This window comes from Drosophila persimilis, unplaced genomic scaffold (genome assembly GCF_003286085.1).
Source record: "Drosophila persimilis strain 14011-0111.01,24,50 unplaced genomic scaffold, DperRS2 tig00000793-arrow-arrow-pilon, whole genome shotgun sequence".
In the NCBI taxonomy this organism is placed as follows: domain Eukaryota; kingdom Metazoa; phylum Arthropoda; class Insecta; order Diptera; family Drosophilidae; genus Drosophila; species Drosophila persimilis.
The window spans coordinates 38,952-61,455 of record NW_020825354.1 but is presented as its reverse complement, the minus strand read 5'-3'; the positions used below and the strand labels follow the sequence as shown (position 1 = coordinate 61,455).

The 22,504-nt window shown below is 44.2% G+C and overlaps 4 protein-coding genes across 5 annotated transcripts; 3 read left to right on the top strand and 1 right to left on the bottom strand.

The window, feature by feature from the left end:
- Window positions 1-7,375: 7,375 nt before the first annotated feature.
- Window positions 7,376-17,630, top strand: LOC113566589 (sodium/potassium/calcium exchanger 3). 2 transcript variants are annotated; one of them, XM_026992879.1, is made up of 7 exons: window positions 7,376-7,726; window positions 14,474-14,611; window positions 15,378-15,685; window positions 15,771-16,002; window positions 16,064-16,210; window positions 16,282-16,620; window positions 16,692-17,630. In XM_026992879.1, the coding sequence occupies exons 1-7, from the start codon at window positions 7,648-7,650 to the stop codon at window positions 17,009-17,011; spliced, it is 1,563 nt and encodes a 520-aa protein (XP_026848680.1). In that variant the 5' UTR covers window positions 7,376-7,647; the 3' UTR covers window positions 17,012-17,630. The 2 variants fall into 2 exon arrangements, with proteins under 2 accessions (XP_026848680.1, XP_026848681.1); XM_026992880.1 differs by lacking the exon at window positions 7,376-7,726 and adding an exon at window positions 10,887-10,935.
- Window positions 17,631-17,723: 93 nt separating this feature from the next.
- On the bottom strand, window positions 17,724-19,482 carry LOC6600711. The gene is made up of 3 exons (XM_002025790.2): window positions 19,274-19,482; window positions 19,081-19,167; window positions 17,724-19,020 (listed from the first exon to the last, which is right to left on the bottom strand). Exons 1-3 carry the CDS (start codon window positions 19,331-19,333, stop codon window positions 18,736-18,738), a joined length of 432 nt encoding a protein of 143 aa, XP_002025826.2. The 5' UTR covers window positions 19,334-19,482; the 3' UTR covers window positions 17,724-18,735.
- Window positions 19,483-19,774: 292 nt separating this feature from the next.
- On the top strand, window positions 19,775-21,376 carry LOC113566583 (smad nuclear-interacting protein 1). The gene is made up of 2 exons (XM_026992822.1): window positions 19,775-20,407; window positions 20,468-21,376. The coding sequence occupies exons 1-2, from the start codon at window positions 19,812-19,814 to the stop codon at window positions 21,171-21,173; spliced, it is 1,302 nt and encodes a 433-aa protein (XP_026848623.1). The 5' UTR covers window positions 19,775-19,811; the 3' UTR covers window positions 21,174-21,376.
- Window positions 21,377-21,441: 65 nt separating this feature from the next.
- On the top strand, window positions 21,442-22,440 carry LOC113566592. The gene is made up of 2 exons (XM_026992891.1): window positions 21,442-21,799; window positions 22,312-22,440. The coding sequence occupies exons 1-2, from the start codon at window positions 21,560-21,562 to the stop codon at window positions 22,438-22,440; spliced, it is 369 nt and encodes a 122-aa protein (XP_026848692.1). The 5' UTR covers window positions 21,442-21,559.
- Window positions 22,441-22,504: the final 64 nt, after the last annotated feature.

The following is a 22,504-nucleotide window of genomic DNA, read 5'->3' as shown; positions in this document are numbered from 1 at the left end:
GGCCTGAAGTATTGTTATTTTTTGCCAAAAACGAGAAACCGAATAAACGGGAATGATTATTTTATTTATATTTATAATATTTATTTATTTTTGCAATACTTGGGCGGGTATCGGTATATTTTTTGATTTGCTGACGGGCAATATTCGGTTCACGTGTGATCAGGGGCTTAGTGTGTGTTTCCTCTCGTACAGATACTCGTTCTTCATGATCCTTCCTCGTGGCTCTGTTGCTGGTGCAATTACCGAAATTCGTTATTCGTTAGTTGCTTCGGGCAGCTCTGAGCTCTGTGCCTCCGGACTGAATCTTTATCGACGTAAGTCGAACCGTTGCCACCCATGGAAGCTTCAACAACAGAGCAACAGGAGTCGCCCAAACGGACATAGGAAGAGGATGCCCATCCCAGCTCGATGCCCATCCAAGCTGAAATCGATGGAAACGACCCCCGCAGGCACTCAGATAAAGAGGGTCGTGCTGAGGCCATCGGAGAGCAAGCCGCGAAAGATCACGACAACAGGAGCAAGGCACCAATGGCGCCTGTAGCCAGGCACGCCAACGAATAGACTCAAAAATGGCCATCCTGTGGTGTGGATATCCGGAGTCTCTGCTGACAACGGATCAACTATCCACGATCCAGAGGTCCGATTGGGATGAGATTGTGGCCAAGAGAGCTGGGTCTACTAGGCCCCTCTTTTACGGCTGCAGTTTCAGGCCGGGATGGTGGAACTCCAACCAGAGGGGATGTTCCAATGGTAAGATGGCCAGAGGTAAGTAGTAGTTCTTAAGTTCATAAAACTTATTTGGAAAGAAGCAAACCCAAAGGTTTTCCCAGAGTCGGAGATACCCATGCCTTAAATCTATATCGGTTACTTCCCAACTGTAGAAAGCGATATAAGGACCGATAGGTCTTCTCGAAGGCCAGAAAAGAGGGTAGCTGACTGGCGCGTCTTCTACAAGGCCCAGAGGGAAATAGGGCGATTGGTCCAACAATTGCACTAGACCCATGCTAAGAACTAATTAAGAACGATTAGAAGGTGCTCCATCTCCATCTCTCCATTTGGTGTTCCATCAATATTGTTAGTCACACGGAGAGGATGCACAGCTACTGCGGGTGGTGATATGATGGTAGCCATATGGTAGCACAAGAGGTACTTTGGGTCTACATTGGATAAGTTTTTCTCGACTCTGCTCACACCCGAAGAGCCATAGCTTGTCCATTTTAAGCCTAAATTTAGGGATCGGCTTTTGTGTTACGTGTATAGAATATTTTTTTTACTTAGCCCCCAGAGAACGAGGTGACCTTAGGCCTGAAGCTAAGGACGAGCAGAAGATCGCTCCGAAACCAGCTACAGGGGAGCACTCCTGTGTCGAGTGCTGCTGCTCCAGCGGCGGCTACCCAAGGTTGATGCGGTGCCACGGGGACAAAGAGGACCAAGCAAGGAACCATGACCACAGAGCCAGAGTAGCCGAGTAGCACGTCGGACGAAGAAGCCACAGGGAAAGGGGATCCGCCGAATATGCGGCATTCTTTGGCAGAAACTGCAGATCACAACTTTTCCTCAGACATTGGCTATGAGGCCACTAGCATGTACATACATCATGTAAAAGCAGCACTTGAGGTGCGTAGGAGGAGGTTTGCTACATCTCCACTGATCAGTTCAACTCTAATCCAGTTCAGAGCTGAAAGCCTGGTGGTCATTTGTCCAACAGTCCCAGCTGCATAAGTATAACTATAACTATAGCCATAAAAAAACATAACTTCCCGCCATTAAGTCCAAATGATAAACATTGTGAGCATTAAGCGGTCAAAATTGTCAACCCCCCGGCAGCAACTGTATCTTGTTTATGGTGCAGTCCGTCTGCCACGGGGGAATTATCTCTGAGTAATTGACACACCTACATATGTATGTATATACTGTAGTGATATCAGTAAATCTTGGAATTAATGCCAGCACTACGCCATTGTTCCGCCCATGACGTATGAATGGGCCACAGACTGCGTCATGATCACAAAGTAAAAAAGTACAGGAATCGCAGTCAAAATCAAATTCAGGGGCCTGCTGATTTGATTGGCCGGTAATCGTTGGCCCCGATATGATAAACGCACAGAAATAACTGCGATCCCGCGAACACTATCTTTTTTACAAGTTAGTATAAATATAATTTAAAAGCTATTATTTACAATCCTTTGTGGGAACCGTCCTCTATAAGCCGTGGTATTATAACTAAGATTGAGGCATGTACATATGTACATATCATATCATATGAAGTCTGTATGTATACATTAGGAAAGAGCAATTTCATCCGACTTTGATTATTTTTTGGTGACGTACTTGAATTCTTATATGACTGTCCAGCGTTATATGGACATAGTTACATGTTTATATAAGCAATACATGTAATTTTTCCCAGCGATATGTTCAAAAATGTCTAAAAGAAATCGTATTATGTCCCAAAAATTTGTTTGACCGATCGTTCCTATGGTAGAAGCACTGATAGGTTCGAGTGCTGAATCTTTGTATACACTTGCAAGTCGATCGTCGTTCTTACCCACTAATAATGAACGGTTTATGGAACTGTGAAGCGAAGTCGGTCACGCACTCTTCATTAGACGACAACTACCTCTTGCCAGCACACAGAAACCACCACAGTCTGTCTACGCCTGAAAACTACCCAAGCATCTTCAGAATGAGAGATCATTGCGAGCCTGGATATCTGGACGTCAAGTGTTATATGGCTATAGCTGTTCCTTTTAGAAGCTCGAAAAGTATACTTAAAAGGTATGAAAAGAATGCGAACTGAAATAAAAAATTGACCCAACTCCGAAAAGTCTGTCGCTTTTTTTTCTACTCTCACACCAACATCAGCCGCTTAAACTCGCCAGAGGGCACACACTGCACGACGAAGAGTGTGTGAGAGGGAGGGAGAGAGAATAGGCAATCGCGTCGAAGGCGTTGCGTAGCCACTGTTTGTTCCTTCTGGCTATAATAATGTTCCGATCTGCTCCAGCTCCAGATCCAGATTCGGCAGTCTGGCCACTGATTTTCGTCTTGTAACAGTGGAACAAAAAATTTGGTTGCTCCAGCTCCTATAGTCGCTGAGAACTAGGCGTCAAATGAGATGGACAGACGGACGAACAGAGAGACATAGCTGTATCGACTTGGCTATTGATGCTGATCAAGAATATATATACTTTATGGGGTCGTAAATGCTTTCTTCTGGGTGTTACACACATCCACTTTCACCAGAAATCGAATATACCCCTGTACCCTTCGAGTACCGTTGGTATGAAATGTTTTATCATAAAAACGTTTGTTTAATCGATCATTCCCATGGCAGCTATAGCTGCTGCGATATAGAGCTCAGATCCAACCTACTCCGATAAGCGACCAGCCTGCTCCTTAAACCAGTCGTGACACTTTTCTATCCGGTCGATAGAAGTGGCAAGGGGCGGGGCGCACACCGCAAGAGGAAGATGTTAAGGCGAGAGCAGGGCAGAACAGTCATTCAAGAAAATTCTGATTAAAGCAGTAATACGATCTTATCTAAGTTCAGCAATCTGGTAGATAATAGATCTCTGCGTTTTCGGTTTTATTGTATCTTCAAAATTGTTCAAAACTCAGATTATCGCCTTTTGAGGGAGTAGGACGGGGCGTGGAACAATTTCAAAACACACCTGCTTCAGTGCGATATCACAGAAGTCTGAAATTTGGTGGATCTTGCTCTTAGAGTCTCTGACAATCAGTGATGCCTTTTCCGGATTGCTCTGTCCTTTTAACCCCTATCCGGAAATCGATCCTGTTTTAGGATCGATTTGTCAGTTTTTAGCCATTTTTAGCCTTTGATTGAATTCGTGCTCAGGCCAATCAAATTTAAATAAATAGAATCTCGTAATTCCATGCTCCCCTAAAATTACATTACATGAAAATTTGTAATTTCATTAGATGTGCCATATTTATAGACTACCAGACAAGAAATGAGAGAAATAAAAGAGGATAAATAAACAAAAAAAAATGTTCCCGTTTTTCTGTCCTGTTCACATATTTTGACCCTTTCATCCTTTTTTTTTGTTGTTGTGTGGTTTGTCCTGTTTTAGTTAAGAGATGTTGGCATGACTTCTGACAACTTGGAGTTCCCATATCCCATTATGTATGCCTTGCAGTTAATTACCAAAAGAGGCTCATCGTTGGTTCAGCGATACATAATGTCTTGTCCAGTCTTAGAGAAGCCTCGTAGTTTAATAATAAAATCAGTTTGAATGTTGATATTACTTCGAAGGTCTTACAGCCCCTTTCAATGGCAAACAGATCATATGCAGTGTCTGATTATGAAACGACAAAGAAACAAAGAGTTTTAACAGGAGAACTACGATCTACGAGTGTGTGGTCTTTGAGTGCTCCTTGATAATAAAACCTGATAGATGAGACTCGACGTAACCATTATCATCTGTTGGGAGCCCCACTGCACTATGGGACCAATAACGACTTTTTGTCGAAAAAATTTGCCCTCCAGAATATCATTGCCATCAACAAGCATAATCCGTCCCTTGCCTTTCCATTACCTCTTTAAAAAAATCTCTTAAATAACCCCAAACCATAAGAATCGCATAAGAGAAATTGGGTGTTGAAGAAGACCTTGGCAGACCTTGTACTTGCATGCTTTGAATGAAGAAACTATAGCCCCAAATACTAAAGAATATTTAATTGAAAAGGATCTTGATTCTGCCAAGTGCGTTGGTCTAGATTTTGATGGGTGTGGTGCCATACCAGACTCTAGAAATTCTGCTAGCTCTGCCAGGTATCCCAGCTACTGTGGGATCGTTACTCAGGCCAAGAACTACTACTGACTCATGCCTGAACGGTAATTAAAATCTTCTTCATTGAATACAGTAGTACTTATCATTTAAGTAGCACTACATTTCAAGCGAAGAGAGGGAGACCAGCAATATATACCTTTTGGAAAAAGCATGCAGTGGTAGAGGTATAAAGTGCTCTAGTATGGTTTCTTTGGTATCGAATCGGTGGCAACCCAGCTTAAGAGATACAGGCCCCTTTGGGAAATCCTGGGTAAGCCCTTGGTCGAGGTACTTCTGCTATTAAATTAGTTTGCTTTTCAAGAAAATCATCTCAGACCATCATACTGCCTCCTTGCCACACCATTCGTTTCAGGCGCTACTTTTTATAGCGTTCTCCGACTTTCCGGCCATCATTCGACATAGTTTCCCAACCAACCCCGTTTATCTTAGAGCCATTAAAAACATAACGTTTCTCCAATCATTTAAAGTTCAAGTTTCGTTGAGTTTGCACCATTGGCCCCTATTCTGGAGCACTTTTAGTCTCAAAAGGGAGAGTTTTGCTGGCCGACGTTGGTTAAGACCTCCCTCCTAAAGACGCCACCCTAAAGTTTTGCTGTCAATATCAACCTGTCTACCGGCTGAATAAGCTCCTTTCTAATATCAAGCGTTAAAGAACACGATCCTACTTTGATGTTCCTTTGGGATGGTCTTTTTCATAGTTCCCGAGGCGGGTGCTAGCCTTACCGTACCGCCATTTTTCCAAATTCTTTATACAATTGTTTTAAGAAGACTTAATTTTTCAAACTTTTGTGCCAAAAGTCCCAAAAATCATGTTATCTGACTGTTTTTGTTTCAACTTCTGGCCAAAACAGTTAAGGAACGTTTTCCGACTGACTTTTAAGATTTGGAAAGCGCACCATCGGCTTAAATTGAGTTAACATCAGTGGCCACATCCTTCGAAATCCGCTACTGTATGCATATTACTTTTGGTGTGCTCCCAACCTGCACAATATTGGTGTTTTTTATTAATTTGATCGATTCCCGGATCAAAAGGATCAATGCCATGAATGCCATTAGACGTAAGACATCTGCAGCGGTTTTCATTGTGTTCTAGAACTCTTGGGAGTATTTGTTGAAAAAAAGCTGTAAAAGCTTTTACCTATATATTTTAGGAACCCCTTTGGACAAAAAGTTGAATTTCAAAAGGGCGGTCTACAGTGGAATTTAATATGACATGCATTAAATATTATGGCTGGAATCATTTAGCTCTGACTCATTTTATAGATTTATTTTATACAAAATATAAAGACCACTCTGATGTGACTGCACTTAATTGCACTCAAATTCCTTAATCTTATACTTTCTAAACACTTGAAGAACAGCTAACATAAGCTGATAAGCTAACTGTGGGCTCTGTTGCATTTTTTGTTGTGTGCGATCAATGCTTTTCTGACATATGTATGGCGGCTACTTTAAGGTCTTTTAAAAAATGGCTTTTGGCCACGAAAAGAGGTTTTTGGGCCCATCGTGCACTGTATGAAAGCTGACATACTGACTTTTAACACATGCGTACATACATAAGTGTGTGTGAATGCGTGTGTATGTACATACATATAAGGAAACCGATATTCAATATGTCATTGAACACTATCATACGGACATCAATCGAATACATCCATATGTACGGGTACTTGCGTAGCTCGGTTAGTGACTACTGCCAATAGATTGATAAAATGTCAGGCAATTGTTTTTTTTTTTTTTGCTTCCTTATCAATTAATGACTCCACGCACAGATGGAAAGGGAAGGCGTACCCACACACACACACACGTCCATTACACACACACGGACGTACCTATTTGGGCAGAAACTTGAGCCGAAAAGCTCGACTGTCGGATACCGATACCCGTCAAATGTACTGCCCAAGAATGGAAGATGTATAAGTAAAGACCCGCAACTCCTCCCAGATAATAATAATATGTATGTGCATATCTTCATAATGTATGTATCTTCAGAAGTATAATGTATAGTAGCGATCGCATCTGAAAGTGTAGATCGGCAGAGCTCAGGTATAGCCCAGTACGCTTCGATTGGGGCAGAGCATGAGCAATGCTAAGGACGATGCCCAGAATGGTGCGGGAATCCCCCTAGCCGAATCGCGCTGCTGCTGTATCTATCTAAGAATCTTGAGAATCCCCTTTCCCAAACACCCTTTCTTTCTGTACCCTACACATGCACGCGAGTCGCAGTTAAAAGAAGAAAAAAAGCACACATGAATCAGGGTAGGGAAAACGGGCAGAATTAAGCACGAAGCATTGTGGAGGCGAAATAAAAAATATAATAAAACCGACAACGTGAAGTGACTGACTTGAGGTGACTAGACTTACTAGAGAAGATATCTTTATAAAACCGTCAATACGAAGCGACGCTGGCGCTGGCGCTGTCGCTGGCGTTGGCGCAGTCGCTAGCCGGTTGCCAGTCGACGCTGCCAGTTGACGCTGCCACTGCCACTGCTGTGTCCGCCGGCGCTGGCGTCGACGTCGCAGTTTATTATTAAGACGGGCGCGCGCTGGTCGCTCTTAATTAGTTGTGCGATATAATTCCAGCCAAGCGGTTTGCTGGAGGAACCACCGGGAAGCGTACAATCGAATCGAAATAGCCGGAATTCGAAGTCCGCACGTTGCGCATACGCCGTGTATGCCAAGCCAATCGAGTGTCAGCACAAATCCGAGAGGAAGCTTCAAATAAATGCAAACAAAATTCAAACAAATTCGAGATCGCCTCCCGCCTACGATTTTTTTTCCCGTTTCGTTTGTTTTTTGAATTTGGCTTCAAGATCTGCTGTAAGCTTTAATAATGGTGAAAAACTTCGGCCTTTTGCTGGGCCTGTTCGTCTTACTATTTGGCAGCCACGCAACGAGTACCCACGCAACAGGTGAGTCGACAAACTGTAAACAGCTCAATTCAGGGACATTCAGGGCATCCATCCAGGATGCCGACCCCCAAGCAGCAGAGCATGGCGTTTCCACGCGCTGTCCTATAAGGACAGCTAGTTTCTACTGGTTTCAAATGTTTGTTTCCTTATTAGCTTTTGTGTCGACATGTGTCCAGGGTTGACATAGTTTTCCGGCCCATTATCTAAATGTTTTGTCACTACAGATTGCAGATTACAGATTACAGACATCGGACAGATCAATGGATCGATCGAATCGATCAATCAAATGTCTCTTGTCCACTGCTCTAGGGTGGGGGCGGGGACTAGCATAGGGACGTACTGTTGGAGGCTTTTCAACAATTGCAACTTTAATGGACTCATCGTAGTCGAGGACTCCAGTGCCAGTGGCCGGCATGTGGCGTGGCCCTTATCTAAGGCGTGCTCCCAGCAGCGATGATTTATGCGAATTTATTGGGCCATCGCAACTTTCGATTTATGATGGCTTTACGATACACTCAGAATGGGATTTAGATTCGGAAACATACATTCATCTATTTATATGGCTGATGCCATTAGCAAATCATGGCAATCCACTATCTTAATACATATGTACTCTCGCCTGCCGCCTGCCGCCTGCCACCTGCCACCTGCCACCTACTGGCTGCTGATATTTGAATCGCACTTGGCTCATTATCTCCGAAAGCCGACATTCCTCCATGTCCCTTGATTGCGGCCCGTGGATTTGGATCGACTCGAGGTAGCACAATCATTTATTTCAATTATCAGTTGGACAGATCCATGCCGTGATCTGCAGATTCCAACACAAGTACAGACTTCTTCTAGATACGGCTCGTTTTGATAACACATGTCCGTTCCTCCCCGTTATAAGCCACCTCCTCGATATATGATTGATTTTTGCGGCTCGGACACGTCTTATCACGTCTGATACCAATTAAAGACATTAAAATACTTAAAGCACTATAAGCTTAAATTTAACTACCACAGAAATGTCTAGTCATGATGAATGCATTTTCACTTGCCGATCATCGCTCGCTCTCCCCTATTTTTTGTCAAACACAAAGCGATTCAGAGATTCACGGGGCATGTTTGGGCATGTTTGACCGTCGCTCGGCAGTCGGTGAATGAAAGCGGCGGCATGGGATTCCCGGATTCCTTGGAAACGCAAATCCCAGACCCTCAACCATGCCTAGAGGCAGACCCGCACTCTACCCCAAGCCCAGATCTATAAATACGCTGCCCATATACGATTAATATGCTCATTTGGCGTTCGGTATTTCCGAAATGGGATTTTCGCTGGAATAATGAAAAGGAATTTGTTCGATTCGCGCTGACGGATCCATTAACATTTTGGGCTATGGCTCTTCCCAATCATCCGGCACGGGGGATCTTTTCGCCTATCGTCTATCATCAAAACTGCTGCAGTCCAAAGTGCCGAGCGATCCCCCCCTCGGCGGTGGTTGCATTCATTCTCCCACTGCCCCCACGACGCTTCGCCTCCACATTCCACAGACCCGACTTGCCACCAATGCTACCAATGCTACCTCTGCCAATGGTGTTGGTCTTGGGGGCGCCTGCCACTTCGAGTTTGAGCATTATTATCCATGTATTTATTTTTATTTCGCTTTGTATTGTCTTGTTTGGGCTTGTTTGGTCGGTGCAAGCAAGCAAATCCAACTCGACAGACAACTGCGTTAGACGGCACCATGCAACACGGTTTCCACAAGCTCAAGACCCAACCCAAGCGTTCCAACAGTTCCTCTATAAAGTGTTGTCCAATATTCTTTCATTATTTTCGGGGGTCGATCTGCTTATAGTCTTATAATCTATATAATCTTACTTCATTATAAAACATTATTCCTCTCGTCATTCTGTTTTCATGTCCTCGCTTCCCATGTGCATAACAGAAGTCATCTCTTGGTAAGTCGGAACGCATCGATATTTCATTAAATACATAACATTACTTACATAACATTCCTTTAATCGATTATCATCTGTTTTTTTAGTCTAAAAAACCTCATTGCTCTTACTCTTTTCAAAACTAATCTCCGTTCCCCGAAATATTCGTAATTATTCATGATGCATATATGGATGTATTTCGGTCTCAGGTGCATATATAGTATAGCTGTCTGTATTTTAATTTTTTTTAAAACGAACTAAAACGATTTATTGATTTTTGTTAATTTACTTTTTGTCGAAAGTGAACTGAATTGTAGTTCGTAAGATAGTTTATTGCATTGTACATATATAGGGAAAACAATGGAGCTCACTCGTAATCACATACATATGTACATATGAGAGAGTGTTTAATTTATTAGCCATCGTTTCATTTACTAGCCTACATTGTTGCCATTCCCAATGAGTTGAGCTAGCCAATAACAAAATTTACTCATTTTGTCGTCAGTTCATTAAATAATTAATTAACAGTTTACATTCTCATATGCACATTCCTTAGCCCAACATTATGTTGGCCAGTGCAAGTACGGCCTGGCCATAACCAGAACCAATGCCCAGCCGAGAGTCGAGAGCCGACGACAGTCGTGAACCAGTGAATAGTATTGAGTGAACAATTATCCAGATACTTTGGAGCCAGTTGGATGCCAATTGCGAGGCTTTCAACGAGCTTCGCAAACTCTTGGACCTGCCCTCGCCTCGCAAATGAAACGAAGAAAAAACGAAGCAATTATTGATTACAAAGTGAGCGGGGCATGGAGCGAGGCCAGGGGCAGGAGCATTGGAAAATTCGTCAAGGGGCGGACCGAAGGGCGGTGGGTGGTGGTGATGGCGTTTACCTAATTGCTGCCCAAAGCCAGCAAAAAAGTCATCGAATTTCCACTATTTCCGCAACTGGAATGGGGAAGGGAAGGCCCTCAAGAATGGCTCTACTCCGATCAGTGCTGGGGCTGGGGCTTAGGCTGGGGCTGAGGTTGGGGCTGGAGTGTTCCCAGCTTGTGTGTTTGGGTTTTTCAATGCATCTCATAATCACTCTGCCGGACAGCTGGCAACAAGTTCAATAAACTTGTTTGTCGGCAAGTCAAGCTCAATTCGGTTCGGTTCGGTCGCTGTTTTTGAGCTTCGCCTGGCTTAGAATGGAGCGACACGTCTCAGTTCGGTTCGGGCCTGAGCTTCAGTTGGGGCTGCATACCTGTGGAGCCAAATGCATCTCGTTTGCACAGCCAGCGCGACTCCAAGTAAGATCTGGCAGCGGAGCTAACCAGTCCCATGGGATGGTTGCTTCTTCTTTTGTGGCCGTGTGTGTGCGAGTGTGTGCGAGTGTGTGCGAGTGAGCGCGAGTGTGAAGCATATGCTCACACACATTTATGTACTACGCGCCCATAAATGCCTATATGCCTATATGCATGTACATTTGAACGATGACATGGACGAACCCATCGATATCGATCGCTGCAGCCCAATGTTTACTCGCCTCGATTGTCTTTTGCTTGCCGCGTTTCAATTTCCAGATGGCAGTGTTCTTCTTTATTTTTTCTGTGCTCAGTGCATCTAATTATTCAATTATGACTGATTGTGCAGCCCTTGTTGTAGATCGCTGTTGTTGTTGTTGCTGTCGCTGGTGGTTCTCGTGGTGCAGGTGCAGGTGCAGTGCTGATGCATTCTGGCACGCAATTCTCCACAGATAAACACAAACAAAGCATAAACGGGGGGAATCCGCCGAGCGTATCCGCACGTGATGAAGAAATTTCGAATCTCTGCAATCAGGTCAAGAGGTTAGTGACGTCACAATCTGGTTTCCTACCGCCCAGGCCCCACAGCCGCCGGGGACTTGGTTAACAATATGGAAACGAAAAGAAACGAATCGTAAAAGCCAATAGTAATTAATGGGCTGCTTTATGGGAGGGTGTAAACGGGAGAGTGCTGATAACCGTTAACTGTCCCCCCTACACACACACACACACACACACACACACACAGAAACCTCAGACAAGGTCCCAGAAACAGCCCCCCCCTCCGGCCCCCGCCCAGCAGTGCACCAGCGTCGCTTAATTTCTTGGTAAATCTGACTAGATAAAATAATCACCGTGTCCCCGTGTCAATGAAAGAGATTATAAAGAGACACGTCCAGCACGGTACCGAACCTTTGAATACCCTTTCAGAGCGGTTTTCAATGGTTTCCTATGCCAATGGATCATCAATCCTATCATCGGATCAAAAACTATCGGATCAAGCTATGGCTATGGCCTATGGCTCTATCGATTCCAATGTCAGTGCTAATCAAGAGCATGTGTACATATGTATGTGTGCATGTACATATGTATGTATGTGGGCGGAGATTGTGGGTTTCGTGCTTTGCCTAAATCGTACGACTCTCTTCAAGGGTATAGCCGTACTTACACGAAGCAAAATCAAAACAAACATGTGAAAAACGACCGAGACGCCTCCATGACTGTCCCATTTATTTTGGACCGTCGATTCAACGGCCGCTTCCCGCTATGCGACGCCAAAATGCACAATACGTATGGCAATAACAATGCTGTAAAACTCCAATCGAAATGCCAATCACAACCAATATTGCCCCTGGCGACGACTGGTGGGGGCAGCGATGGGGTCGGGGGCGGGGGCGGGGGCGGGCGTGGTGGTATCTTAGCTGGAAGACGCAATTATAAAGGGTTATCTGACCACGAATTCGAGTATGAATGGAATATTTCTGTTTTTCTTGGGGTTTTTGGTTATACTATTTCGTGGGAATAAGGAATTATGTATAATGAAACCATAATAGTACAGAGCATTATACTTTGGAAATGCGTGACGAATGAAAGCAATAGTACAAGATGACTGCCAGTATTTATGTACAAATGTAGCTCCATTGAGTGCCATATCATCCAAGAAGAAGGAGACTAAGAGTGTAGGGATACATGCACTAGAGATCTGCATGGTTCCATTCAAAACATAAGTCCAAGAGAACGCATTCGAATTGAATTTATTTGAGTTAATAGTGCCAGAATTTCACAGTCCATATAAGCAAAGACTATACTACAAGGACCAGATTATTGTATAGAGTTTTTTGGTACAAGCTAGTCACACACCTAAGCTAGTTCCACACCGAAAATAAATAAGCTACAAGGCTAAGATTTATTTATTTACACCTCAAAGTTTTATTGGTTCTATTTAAATTGGCAATAAATTAAGAACATCGTAAACTTCGAAATCCTATCCAACGCTCCCTTTCGCTTCAATAAAATAGATATTTATTACTTTTTGAAATTATATGTAATTTAAGCAGGATACAATTTGAAAAAAAAATCCACTGAGCACGAGGCAAAAATTGCTACTTTGTGACGTTGAGAACTTTCAAAGCAATTAATGGCCTTTCATAGGAATTTTAGCCGTGTCGATACAATGGCTGAACCTGAAGATATATCGAACGAAAGTTGAAGTTTGCTAAAATGTTATGTTTCTTCATTTTTTGTATGGCACGGTCTTATTGTAAGACTTTAAGTCTTTAGTGCCATTATTTCCCAACAAAAACAGCTACTAATCATTAAAATTGTTCAAGTAATGCCGCAAGTACATGGGTACCACTCATCAAAATTGTCCAAAGAATGCATTTTTGAAGGAATTTTTTAGTAAATCAACCCCCTTTTAAAATACAATAAGCAATACTTGATTTGACACCTTGGTATTGGATTTTAAATGTGGAAAAACTAGAAAGATGGGGTTGGTTGATTTACTGCAAAATTTACTATCATACTACCATACCATCACTTCCGTTATAATAGCTCTGCAGCACCTTATTAAAAGATGTCCCCTTTGCTTGTCTAATTTGTTTCTCCTGCCAAACCTTCGGCAGTTTTTTGTTTTCTTTCAATGAAATCAACAAACCTCTCTTCAATAGAGCAAGTTCCATCCTCGGCCAATTTAACATACCTTTTAATGTGTCATCTGTTCTACATGGCAAAACACAAAAACAGCTACAGAAATCTCTCTCCCACGCACTCTTCCTCGTGCAGTGTGCGCGCTCTGGCGGAGCGATATAAAACGGCTGGTGTTGGTGGGATAATATAAAGAAAAATGTAAATGGAAAGTCTTATACATACAAATCCCTCAAACGGTTCGACCGACCTTTATACAAATTTATTTTGGCATCAACCCAGCCGATTCCTTGCCCGGTACCATTCGCGGTGACTTCTGCATCCGATGCTGTCGAGTCTGCCGAGAAGGAGATCACCCTTTGGTTCAACGAGAAGGAGCTGGTCACCTGGGCTCTAGCTGCCAAGGACTGGATCTACGAATAAAATGGCTGTCATGTGTAGAATCAGATCTTAATCTGCATTTGTCTCTCCCTTAAGTTACACAGTACAGAGATTCTTCAAAAGAAATAAAATACCATTATTCTTATACAATCATCGTCACATAAACTTAAATATATACTGACTGAATGTAATTGACTTGAAAGTCTCAATTAATTTTGAGTGGAGTTTGAGAAATACATACCTCTTTTGAAGGGTGCCCCCTAGCTCCTTAAGAAAGAGCTCTTATTTGGTCACATTATATTGATAGTCGGTTTAAGTTCGGGTTTTTCTGACGACTTGGATTGCGCTTTTGTCAGTCAGACGTTGGATAGTTGGTTTTTGTTTTTCTATTATTTTCTTGCTTAATCTTATCGTGTTGAGTATTTTCCATTAGCTTGGAAGAATCAGGGCCGATGTGCATATCAGAGTGGCTGACTAAACGATTAATTCTGTTTTTGGGCTGTTCTTTTTTTTGCAGCCGGCAATGAGAGCAACTTTCTGGAGGCATCCCTGAGATACTTTGATGAGCAGCTGCTCTACGACATACTGCCACGTGCCTCGTGCCCGGGCGACGATGAGACCTCACCGATGGATGAGTTTTCTGACCTCTTTACAGGTAAGTTTTCGATGTGGACAGTCGGACTGTCGGACTGTCGGCACAATTCAAAGTCTGTAGATAACCACGATCAAGTATTATCCGAAGCTATAATTTCCCTCGGGCATTATCGGTCTCTCGGGGCACCCAATCCAAATCATAGAGCGGAATGTGCATTAAAACTACTTTGGATAGACTTGAACTTGTCAGTGTGGGGCGTCCGGTGTCCAGACTCTTCGGCCTTTCTTGCTTCACACTCCATATTATCAGCAGGCTCCCCCGATAACGGACGATTCAATGGGAATCAAATCAGGCAAGCCATGAACTTCTGTTTATACTCGTACCCTCTACGTGTGTGTATACTATATGTAGTAGTTGCACTCAAAGCGTACCAGACGGGCACATAAGACTGTCTATTCGTGCGGAACACTCTGGGTAGGCGCTCTTATCGCGCACAAGCTTGAACTGTTCCAAGCACTACAGAATACTTACAACTTAGATTCAGATAGCTCTTCTGGTGAATGTAAGGTGTCTAGATTTTAGTAAGCACAGCGATTAGATTTCTAATGTTTCTGCCTGTAAATATCTACTAATACCTATTCGGAGGTATGTCTTTTGGAAATGACACTGATAGATGCCGTTCTTCCGGTATGGTATATGTAGTTCTGTTTGTGGGAAACCGGTTCTCCACGAATGGCTCGAAAGCAACGAAAGTGTTGCCTACTTGTGGGGCATTCCCTAACATACATGAATGCATGTACGTTTATAACTTTCTTGGGTCTTGCAGTGGAACAGCTTCGACAGGGCTGGGTGGTGCTTCATGTCTTTGCTGCGGTATACTTCTTTATACTGCTGGCCATAATATGCAACGACTACTTCCTGCCCACGGTGGAGTGCATCTGCGAGGACCTGCACCTGTCCAAGGACGTGGCGGCGGCCACCTTTATGGCCACGGCCACATCGATGCCCGAGTTCTTCACCAACACTATCAGCACCCTGATCCTGGAGTCGGACATGGGTCTGGGTACGATCATCGGCTCGCTCATGTTCAACACCTTGGGCGTGGCGGGCCTGGCGGCGCTGTCCATTGACAAGGTATGTACTCCTCTCAATGTTTTCACAGAAGACACTTGCACGTCTACAAAATTCAAAAACAAAAATTCAATCTTTTGATTGGCAGCCGGTTCAGCTGGACTGGTGGCCAATAGCGAGGGACTGCTTCATCTACATATTCAACACGATAATCCTGCTGGTACTGGCCTGGGGCGGCAGCATTAGCTTCGTCGAGTCCTGCATTATGATGGGCTTCCTAGTGCTCTACTATCTGATCACCTTCAACAACAACAAGTTCATGCCAGCCATTCGCGTATTCATCGAGGATCGCATGAACTGCTGCTTCTCCACGCGTTACGGTGAGTCCACTTAGTCCTATGTGCATGAACCTGCCCCATTCTGATCCTGGATGCCTTGTAGATCTAACGGAACCTCCGGAGAACAGCGCCAAGGCACAGCTTCCGCTGAAGAAGGATCCCCTGACGGGCGATGGCCTGTTCGTGGTAAACTTGCCAGAGAACACCTCGTCGATGTCCTCCACCGCCAATCTGACCCACTCCAAGCATTGTAAGCACTATCCCCCGCTCCATGCCAACTGTTTCTCATCATCCCTTTATCACTTTATCACTTTATCACAGGGAACGGCGATGACAGCGATGAAGACGATATGCCAAAAAGCATCTACGCCTATCCTCACGACGCCTCGCGCTTCATGAAGAGCTGGTGGATCTTCGTTTTCCCGATTAAGTTCACCCTCTCTTGGCTGATCCCGCATCCGATGAAGCACCGCCGCCTCTACCCACTGTCCTTCATCATGTGCATCCTCTGCATCGGGGGCAATGCCTACCTGATTGTCTGGATGCTGACGGCTTTCGGAGTGGCCATCCATGTGCCAACAATAGTAATGGGTCTCACTTTCCTGGCTGCCGGCTCCACCATGCCCGAGGCCGTCTCCAGTCTGATATCCCTGAGGAACGGTAAGCGGAACGAGCCTTGATTCCGATCCCAGTTCGAATACTGATCTGACTTTATGCACTGTCGTTAACAGGTGAAAGCGGAATCGGAGTCTCGAACTCGCTGGGTGCCAACTCGCTGGCTATCCTGCTTTCTCTTGGCGTGCCCTGGTTCATCAAGAACTGCCTAAACTATGGAAGTGGGGAGCCGCAACAGGTCGGCACACAGGGCATCGAGTACAATATCCTGATACTAATCATTTCAACGGTGGCCCTCTTCATAATACTCAGCTTCAGTGGCTACCGCTTGACCAAGCGGGTGGGCATCGCTCTCTTCACCGTCTACGGAGTGTTTATCGTTCTTCAGATTCTTATTGAGATGAATGTGTTCTTCCCCAGGGACTGCAGTAGCTAGTGGCGGTAGGGTAGGGCGTCTGTGGCACGTGCTCCTGGTGCTGGCATCAGCAGTAATTTTTTTTTTTGTTCCGAGTTCGTTGATTTCTTGTTTTCTGTTACATGCATTAATTTTTGCTTAAGACTGTCTTTAGGGTTAAAAAACGAGTGCAGCAGGAGAGCTTCAACAGAAAGAAATGAAAAGGAATAAGCTCTGCAATTTTCTATTTATTCGCCAGTGTATATATGTATGTATTTATGTAAATATGTTTTTGTGTGTAGTCCCATAGTTGTAGGCAAATAACGACGACGATTCACAAATGTTTCAACTGTTACCAAAGCCCCAAACGAGATACTAGGAATTAAGCGAAGTGAAGGGAAACCCTCGAAACCAATCAAACCAAATGTTATAGCCACATACAAATCTAGATGGTCTTTTGACCAAGTGCCCCACGATATTTCCAGTCTGCAGCTCGACGATTCTCCATTCGGACCAGGGCTGCTCCCCGGAGCCGCTCTTTCATACTTCTGTTGATATTGCGTTGATGTGTGTGTTTATACACTAGTAACTATTGTTAGCGTTACCCAACGCCCTTGATAGCACTGTTATTAATTTATAAATAAATTCTAAGAACAATTTTACAAAACATGACTTTCATTTCAAATATGCGTATTGGGTTGCGGCTTGGGTTGCTGTTACCATGAATAAAAAGGAAATAAAACAACAGCTTTGATAGGTTTTCGTATTCGTTTCTTGTTAGAGGGATCTAGGGATTTACAGCCCCCCCTCGTGGTAGAGGGGCGTTGGAATTTTCTAACAGTTACATCACAAATCACAAATAAATAAGTATATAAATGAGATCAAATATTTTGCGGTTTACAAAGATAGGCCATACTTATGTGTACATAAACACAAATACGAATTCGAATGCATGTACATATATACATGGAAATACAGAGGAAATAAACGCGATTTCGGGGAAATATTTAATGCTAGATATTTTGTAAGGTTTCCGGGTGTGGTGTTCATATAATCCATCTTAAAGATATTTATATATTTATTTATATAGGTGTTTCCCGCTAGAAGGGGCTTCTGTGTTCTTCCTTCAGCGAAACAAAATGGTAATTTATTTTAAGAATTTTGTTGCTTTCCACTTTGGGTTGGCAAATGTCTTGGAGATTTGGGGTTGGGCTAAGCGAACGTGGTCACAATATATGCTTGTTTGTTGTATAATACACAAATACTTAGAACTAGATACTTGGATTTCATATACACACATATGTATATTAATTTGGTATTTCCACAAATGCAACACATGTACATATACACATATACACATATACACATATATATATATATAGATATCAAGGAAGTTTTAGAAACTTGCCACATATGTAACATTTGCCAATCTTCCCTACCATAGGCAGGGCATGCAAGGTGGTTTGCATGCCGTCTGCCTTTCCTTGTCTTGTCCTGTTTTTTTAAACAAATCAGTCTGAGCAATTACAATTCAAATGTGCTTGCGAATGCGAACCGGCAGCTTAAAGCTGCTTCCTAACAACCTGTCGAACCAATTGGCACAAATTACAATCAATATTCACAGGCATTATTCCTATAACGACGACGGTGATGCACTGATCATTGTGCATACAAAGAACTGATTAGGTAACAGAACGCTAAGCTAATAAGCAGCATCTCCCAGCCTCAGGTCTGCGAAATCGTGAATGCCAACTTTAGGCTGGCCACTAGGTGCAGCAATGGTGTCCGTTTTTAACGTAATAATTGTGCATGGCTACAGTGCCGTTCTTGCTATAGCTGCCGTTGCTTCCGTTGTACATGCTGCTGGTCAGGCCGGCATCGGCGCCGGTATTGCCTTTTGCACCGAGGCCGCTTTTGGCTCCAGTGCTATACGGTGAAGGGAATGGTGCTGCATTGGCAGCATTGTTGTCGTCGGTGCTGGTGGCCGCATCAAAAGCTTTTATTGGATTCTGTATGATTTTGCATGTGAACTGGCGATGAGGTCCCGGCTCCTGTGGAAGTAAGAAAACTTTAGATGGTAGACTTGGGTTTTTTTCGGATTAATCACTTACCTTTGGCTGAATGGGAAAGCAGCACCAGAGTATGAAAGCTATGAATGCTACTAATGTACCCACAAGCAATATGAAGTCCTCAATGGTCTACACATGGACAAAATCAATGTACGATTTCAGTCTCACGTACATATGCACATGCACACATACAGCCGTACGAATGTGTGCATGCTTTAATGTAGGTCTTACTTACCGGCTCTTCGCCTAGTAGCACATGATTAATTAAATAAACAAAATCATCGAATGGTGTCATTGTGAAGCGGAGTAAATCAGTTTTCACTTTGTTTGGGTTTGGGTGCGACGTTCGGCCGACAGTAACAGCGACTGCTTCTGCGGCTAATTCTGTTTGAACTTACAAATGGCGTAACGCGACAGAAAACAACATGCTTTCAGACTATATACTAACTAAGATCATAATCACCATAATTAGATATTATTTTTCCTAATTTCTAAATCGTAGTTATTCTAGTCTGCTACCCAACGCATTGAGATGAACATGGCGCGATGTTGTACTTTTGTACTGTATCGATTAGTATCGATTAAACGTATCGTGCATCTTCAAATTGACTGGACAGACCTAGAGATGTAACTCACATTCGCTCTAGCCGATTTGAACGGATATCGATCAGCCAAACAGCTGTTGAAGCAGCCGATATGCCATCCCTAACCTATTTCAAAGCCATTTAGTTTGTGTTTTTTGTTAATATTCGTGACTTTAATAAACAATAGCAATGGGCAAGAGACGCGGTACGCCCGGCGACCAAAAAGAAAATTCCGGGAGTAGCGACGAGGACCAAAAAATGGACGAAAAGAATGCGCCTAACCTCAAGAAAAGCAAGCAAAGGGAATCACGGTACAGTTCGAGTTCATCTTCCAGCAGCAGGAGTAGCAGCAACAACGACTTATCGAACTCCTCGGCGGGCAAAAAGCAGAAGCGCAGTAAAAAAAAGAATCGCAACACAGAAGGCGCTGAAGAAATACAGGAAAAGCGGACCAGAAATTTAGAAAAGCAGTCTGAGGAAACCAGCCAGAAGGTGCAAGAGCAACGCTCGAAGTGGGACAGTCCCGACCGTGGCAACGGCGGCCAACGTCACAATTCCCATAGAAACACAAAACAACGCAGACACAGTCGTAGCTACTCGCGAGAACGGGAAAGGGAGCGCGAGACAGAAAAAGAACGCCACCGAGACAGCGACCGGGACAATCCTACACGCCGCGATCGCAGTCGACGGGAACAAAGACAGCGTTCACCTGTGCAACGACAACGAGCACGCAGCAATGAACGGAAGGAGCGACCGCGGCGTTCCCCCGAAAGGCGTCCAGAGCGGCAAGTACAGATTTACCATCCACCGAGGCGCCCCTTGACTAATTTCGCATTTCTTTCCAGGCGCAGTCGTAGCCGCAGTCCCCGCGATCGACCAAACAGAGACGGACGCGACTTTGGGCGTCGTAAACAACAGCGCCGCGACAATCGTAGCAGAGGAGACGACGAACACTTCGAGTGGGGCAGGAAGGGCGATGACAAGGCGCCGCCGGATGAAGAGCCTGTCGAAAAGGAGAAGCCCAACTTCGGGCTAAGCGGAGCCCTCACCGAGGACACTAACAAAGTTAATGGAGTTGTTGTCAAATACTCGGAGCCGGTCGAGGCTCGCAAGCCGAAGCGTCGCTGGCGCCTGTACCCGTTCAAGGGCGAAACAGCACTGCCTACTCTACACATACATCGCCAAAGCTGTTTCCTCGTGGGCCGCGACCGCAAGGTGGTCGACCTGGCGGTAGATCATCCAAGCTGCTCCAAGCAGCATGCCGCCCTGCAATACCGGCTCGTGCCCTTTGAGCGCGATGACGGCAGCCAGGGAAAGCGTGTGCGTCTCTACCTCATCGACCTGGAATCGGCCAACGGAACGTTCCTGAACAACAAGAAAGTCGATGGCCGCAAGTACTACGAACTGATGGAGAAGGATGTCATCAAGTTTGGCTTTAGCTCGCGCGAGTACGTTCTGCTTCACGAAAATAGCAAAGAGGACCAGGAGGATGATGACGTGCATATCAAGGAAGAGCGTGTGGATGTACCAGCCGAGGAAGTAAATGCCTAGAGCAGGCTGTGCGCAGCCGGGCTCCTGTCTCGCCTTTGCAATCGTCGGGGGGCGGGGCAGTAACACGGCATGTGTTTCATTTGACCCTTTCTTTATGTACAATTTTTATTTACCGCACCTTGGCTGAGATCAGTATACATTTACATAAAATGGTTTTGCGTGCCCACTGCCAACATACTCGTAAATAAAATTCCAAACAAAAATTCTCTTAACTTTACCTACCCAAAATAACGAAATGGAAATCGGCCAATCAGAAGCGACACCAACAAGAGGAGGTCAATGAGAGAAATTCCAGCACCAGCAAAAACTCAACTTCACGACTCGAAGCATCTACTCGCTCCAACGTCAGCTTTCAATGTGTATTTGTATCCGAAACGGGCAACAGTATGCGGTGGCAGCTCTCAATTTTGCTGCTGGCTGCTGGCTTGTCGGTAGGCGCTGCTTACCGTCTGCGTCGTCAGGTAATTGCACCGACCTGGCTAAGGGATCCTTTTGTTCTGCCCGCCTTGAATGCCTCCAAGGTGGTAGTAACGCCGCAAAATCTGCGGGAAACGGCTGCCATACGCACAACAATACAAAAGGCCGTCGCAGAGGACACCTATGTGGTAGCTGCCAGTCCACCGCCGGTAAGTAGAGACCATTGCTAAGACTTAGAGTTGGAAAATACTATTGAAGAGACCTTTCCGATTGACAATTATCAAGTGTTTAATCAATCTTTCTATACCTGTTACTCTTAAAGTTAGGTACTATGTGGAAATGAATTTAACAATTTTCGATTTCTGTGAATATCTGGAAGTCGAAAGCTGTAAGTTCGCAAGCAATCGCTTTTGTGTGCATGTGGTACATACATATGTTTGGTGCCAAATTCAAATTCAAAAGGCCACATATGCATGTATAGCGATTGGCTATAGTGACGATCGGAATAATAGTACAGATAGAATATAATGGCTCATAACTAGAGAAAACATATTACAAAATCGAATAATGGATATACATATTTAGCCTTACTTCTTAGGAATATTTGCATAAGAAAGAGCGATCGCTGAAACTAAAACTATTAAGTGTCATGGTTAAGCAACGCACCGTGATTGGAGAACTTTGTAGTCTATATATTAACATACTTTCTTCCCCTCCTCAGGAGCTTCAGACGCCAGTAGGCAGCATATGGCCAATGCCAGTGCCATTTGCACCAACACCGTTGTCCCAGCCATGGAATCTAGCGCTGCCAAATTGGGGCATATTTAGCCTCTGGCCCACAATGGGCTAGGCCTTTCGACAGAACTTTAATTTATTACTCGAATGATAATAACAATATTTAAAGTTAAGTACTA

Excerpts from the sequence above, each read along its gene's own strand:
- LOC113566592 (XM_026992891.1), top strand. The coding sequence starts at position 21,560 with ATGCGGTGGCAGCTCTCAATTTTGCTGCTGGCTGCTGGCTTGTCGGTA. Across the intron at positions 21,800-22,311 it reads TAGCTGCCAGTCCACCGCCG|GAGCTTCAGACGCCAGTAGG; the intron begins GTAAGTAGAGAC and ends TCCCCTCCTCAG.
- LOC113566583 (XM_026992822.1), top strand. The coding sequence starts at position 19,812 with ATGGGCAAGAGACGCGGTACGCCCGGCGACCAAAAAGAAAATTCCGGG. Across the intron at positions 20,408-20,467 it reads CCCGAAAGGCGTCCAGAGCG|GCGCAGTCGTAGCCGCAGTC; the intron begins GCAAGTACAGAT and ends ATTTCTTTCCAG.
- LOC6600711 (XM_002025790.2), bottom strand. The coding sequence starts at position 19,333 with ATGACACCATTCGATGATTTTGTTTATTTAATTAATCATGTGCTACTA. Across the intron at positions 19,168-19,273 it reads TGCTACTAGGCGAAGAGCCG|ACCATTGAGGACTTCATATT; the intron begins GTAAGTAAGACC and ends GTCCATGTGTAG. Across the intron at positions 19,021-19,080 it reads GCTTTCCCATTCAGCCAAAG|GAGCCGGGACCTCATCGCCA; the intron begins GTAAGTGATTAA and ends TTACTTCCACAG.
- LOC113566589 (XM_026992879.1), top strand. The coding sequence starts at position 7,648 with ATGGTGAAAAACTTCGGCCTTTTGCTGGGCCTGTTCGTCTTACTATTT. Across the intron at positions 7,727-14,473 it reads AACGAGTACCCACGCAACAG|CCGGCAATGAGAGCAACTTT; the intron begins GTGAGTCGACAA and ends TTTTTTTTGCAG. Across the intron at positions 15,686-15,770 it reads CGGCGCTGTCCATTGACAAG|CCGGTTCAGCTGGACTGGTG; the intron begins GTATGTACTCCT and ends TTTGATTGGCAG.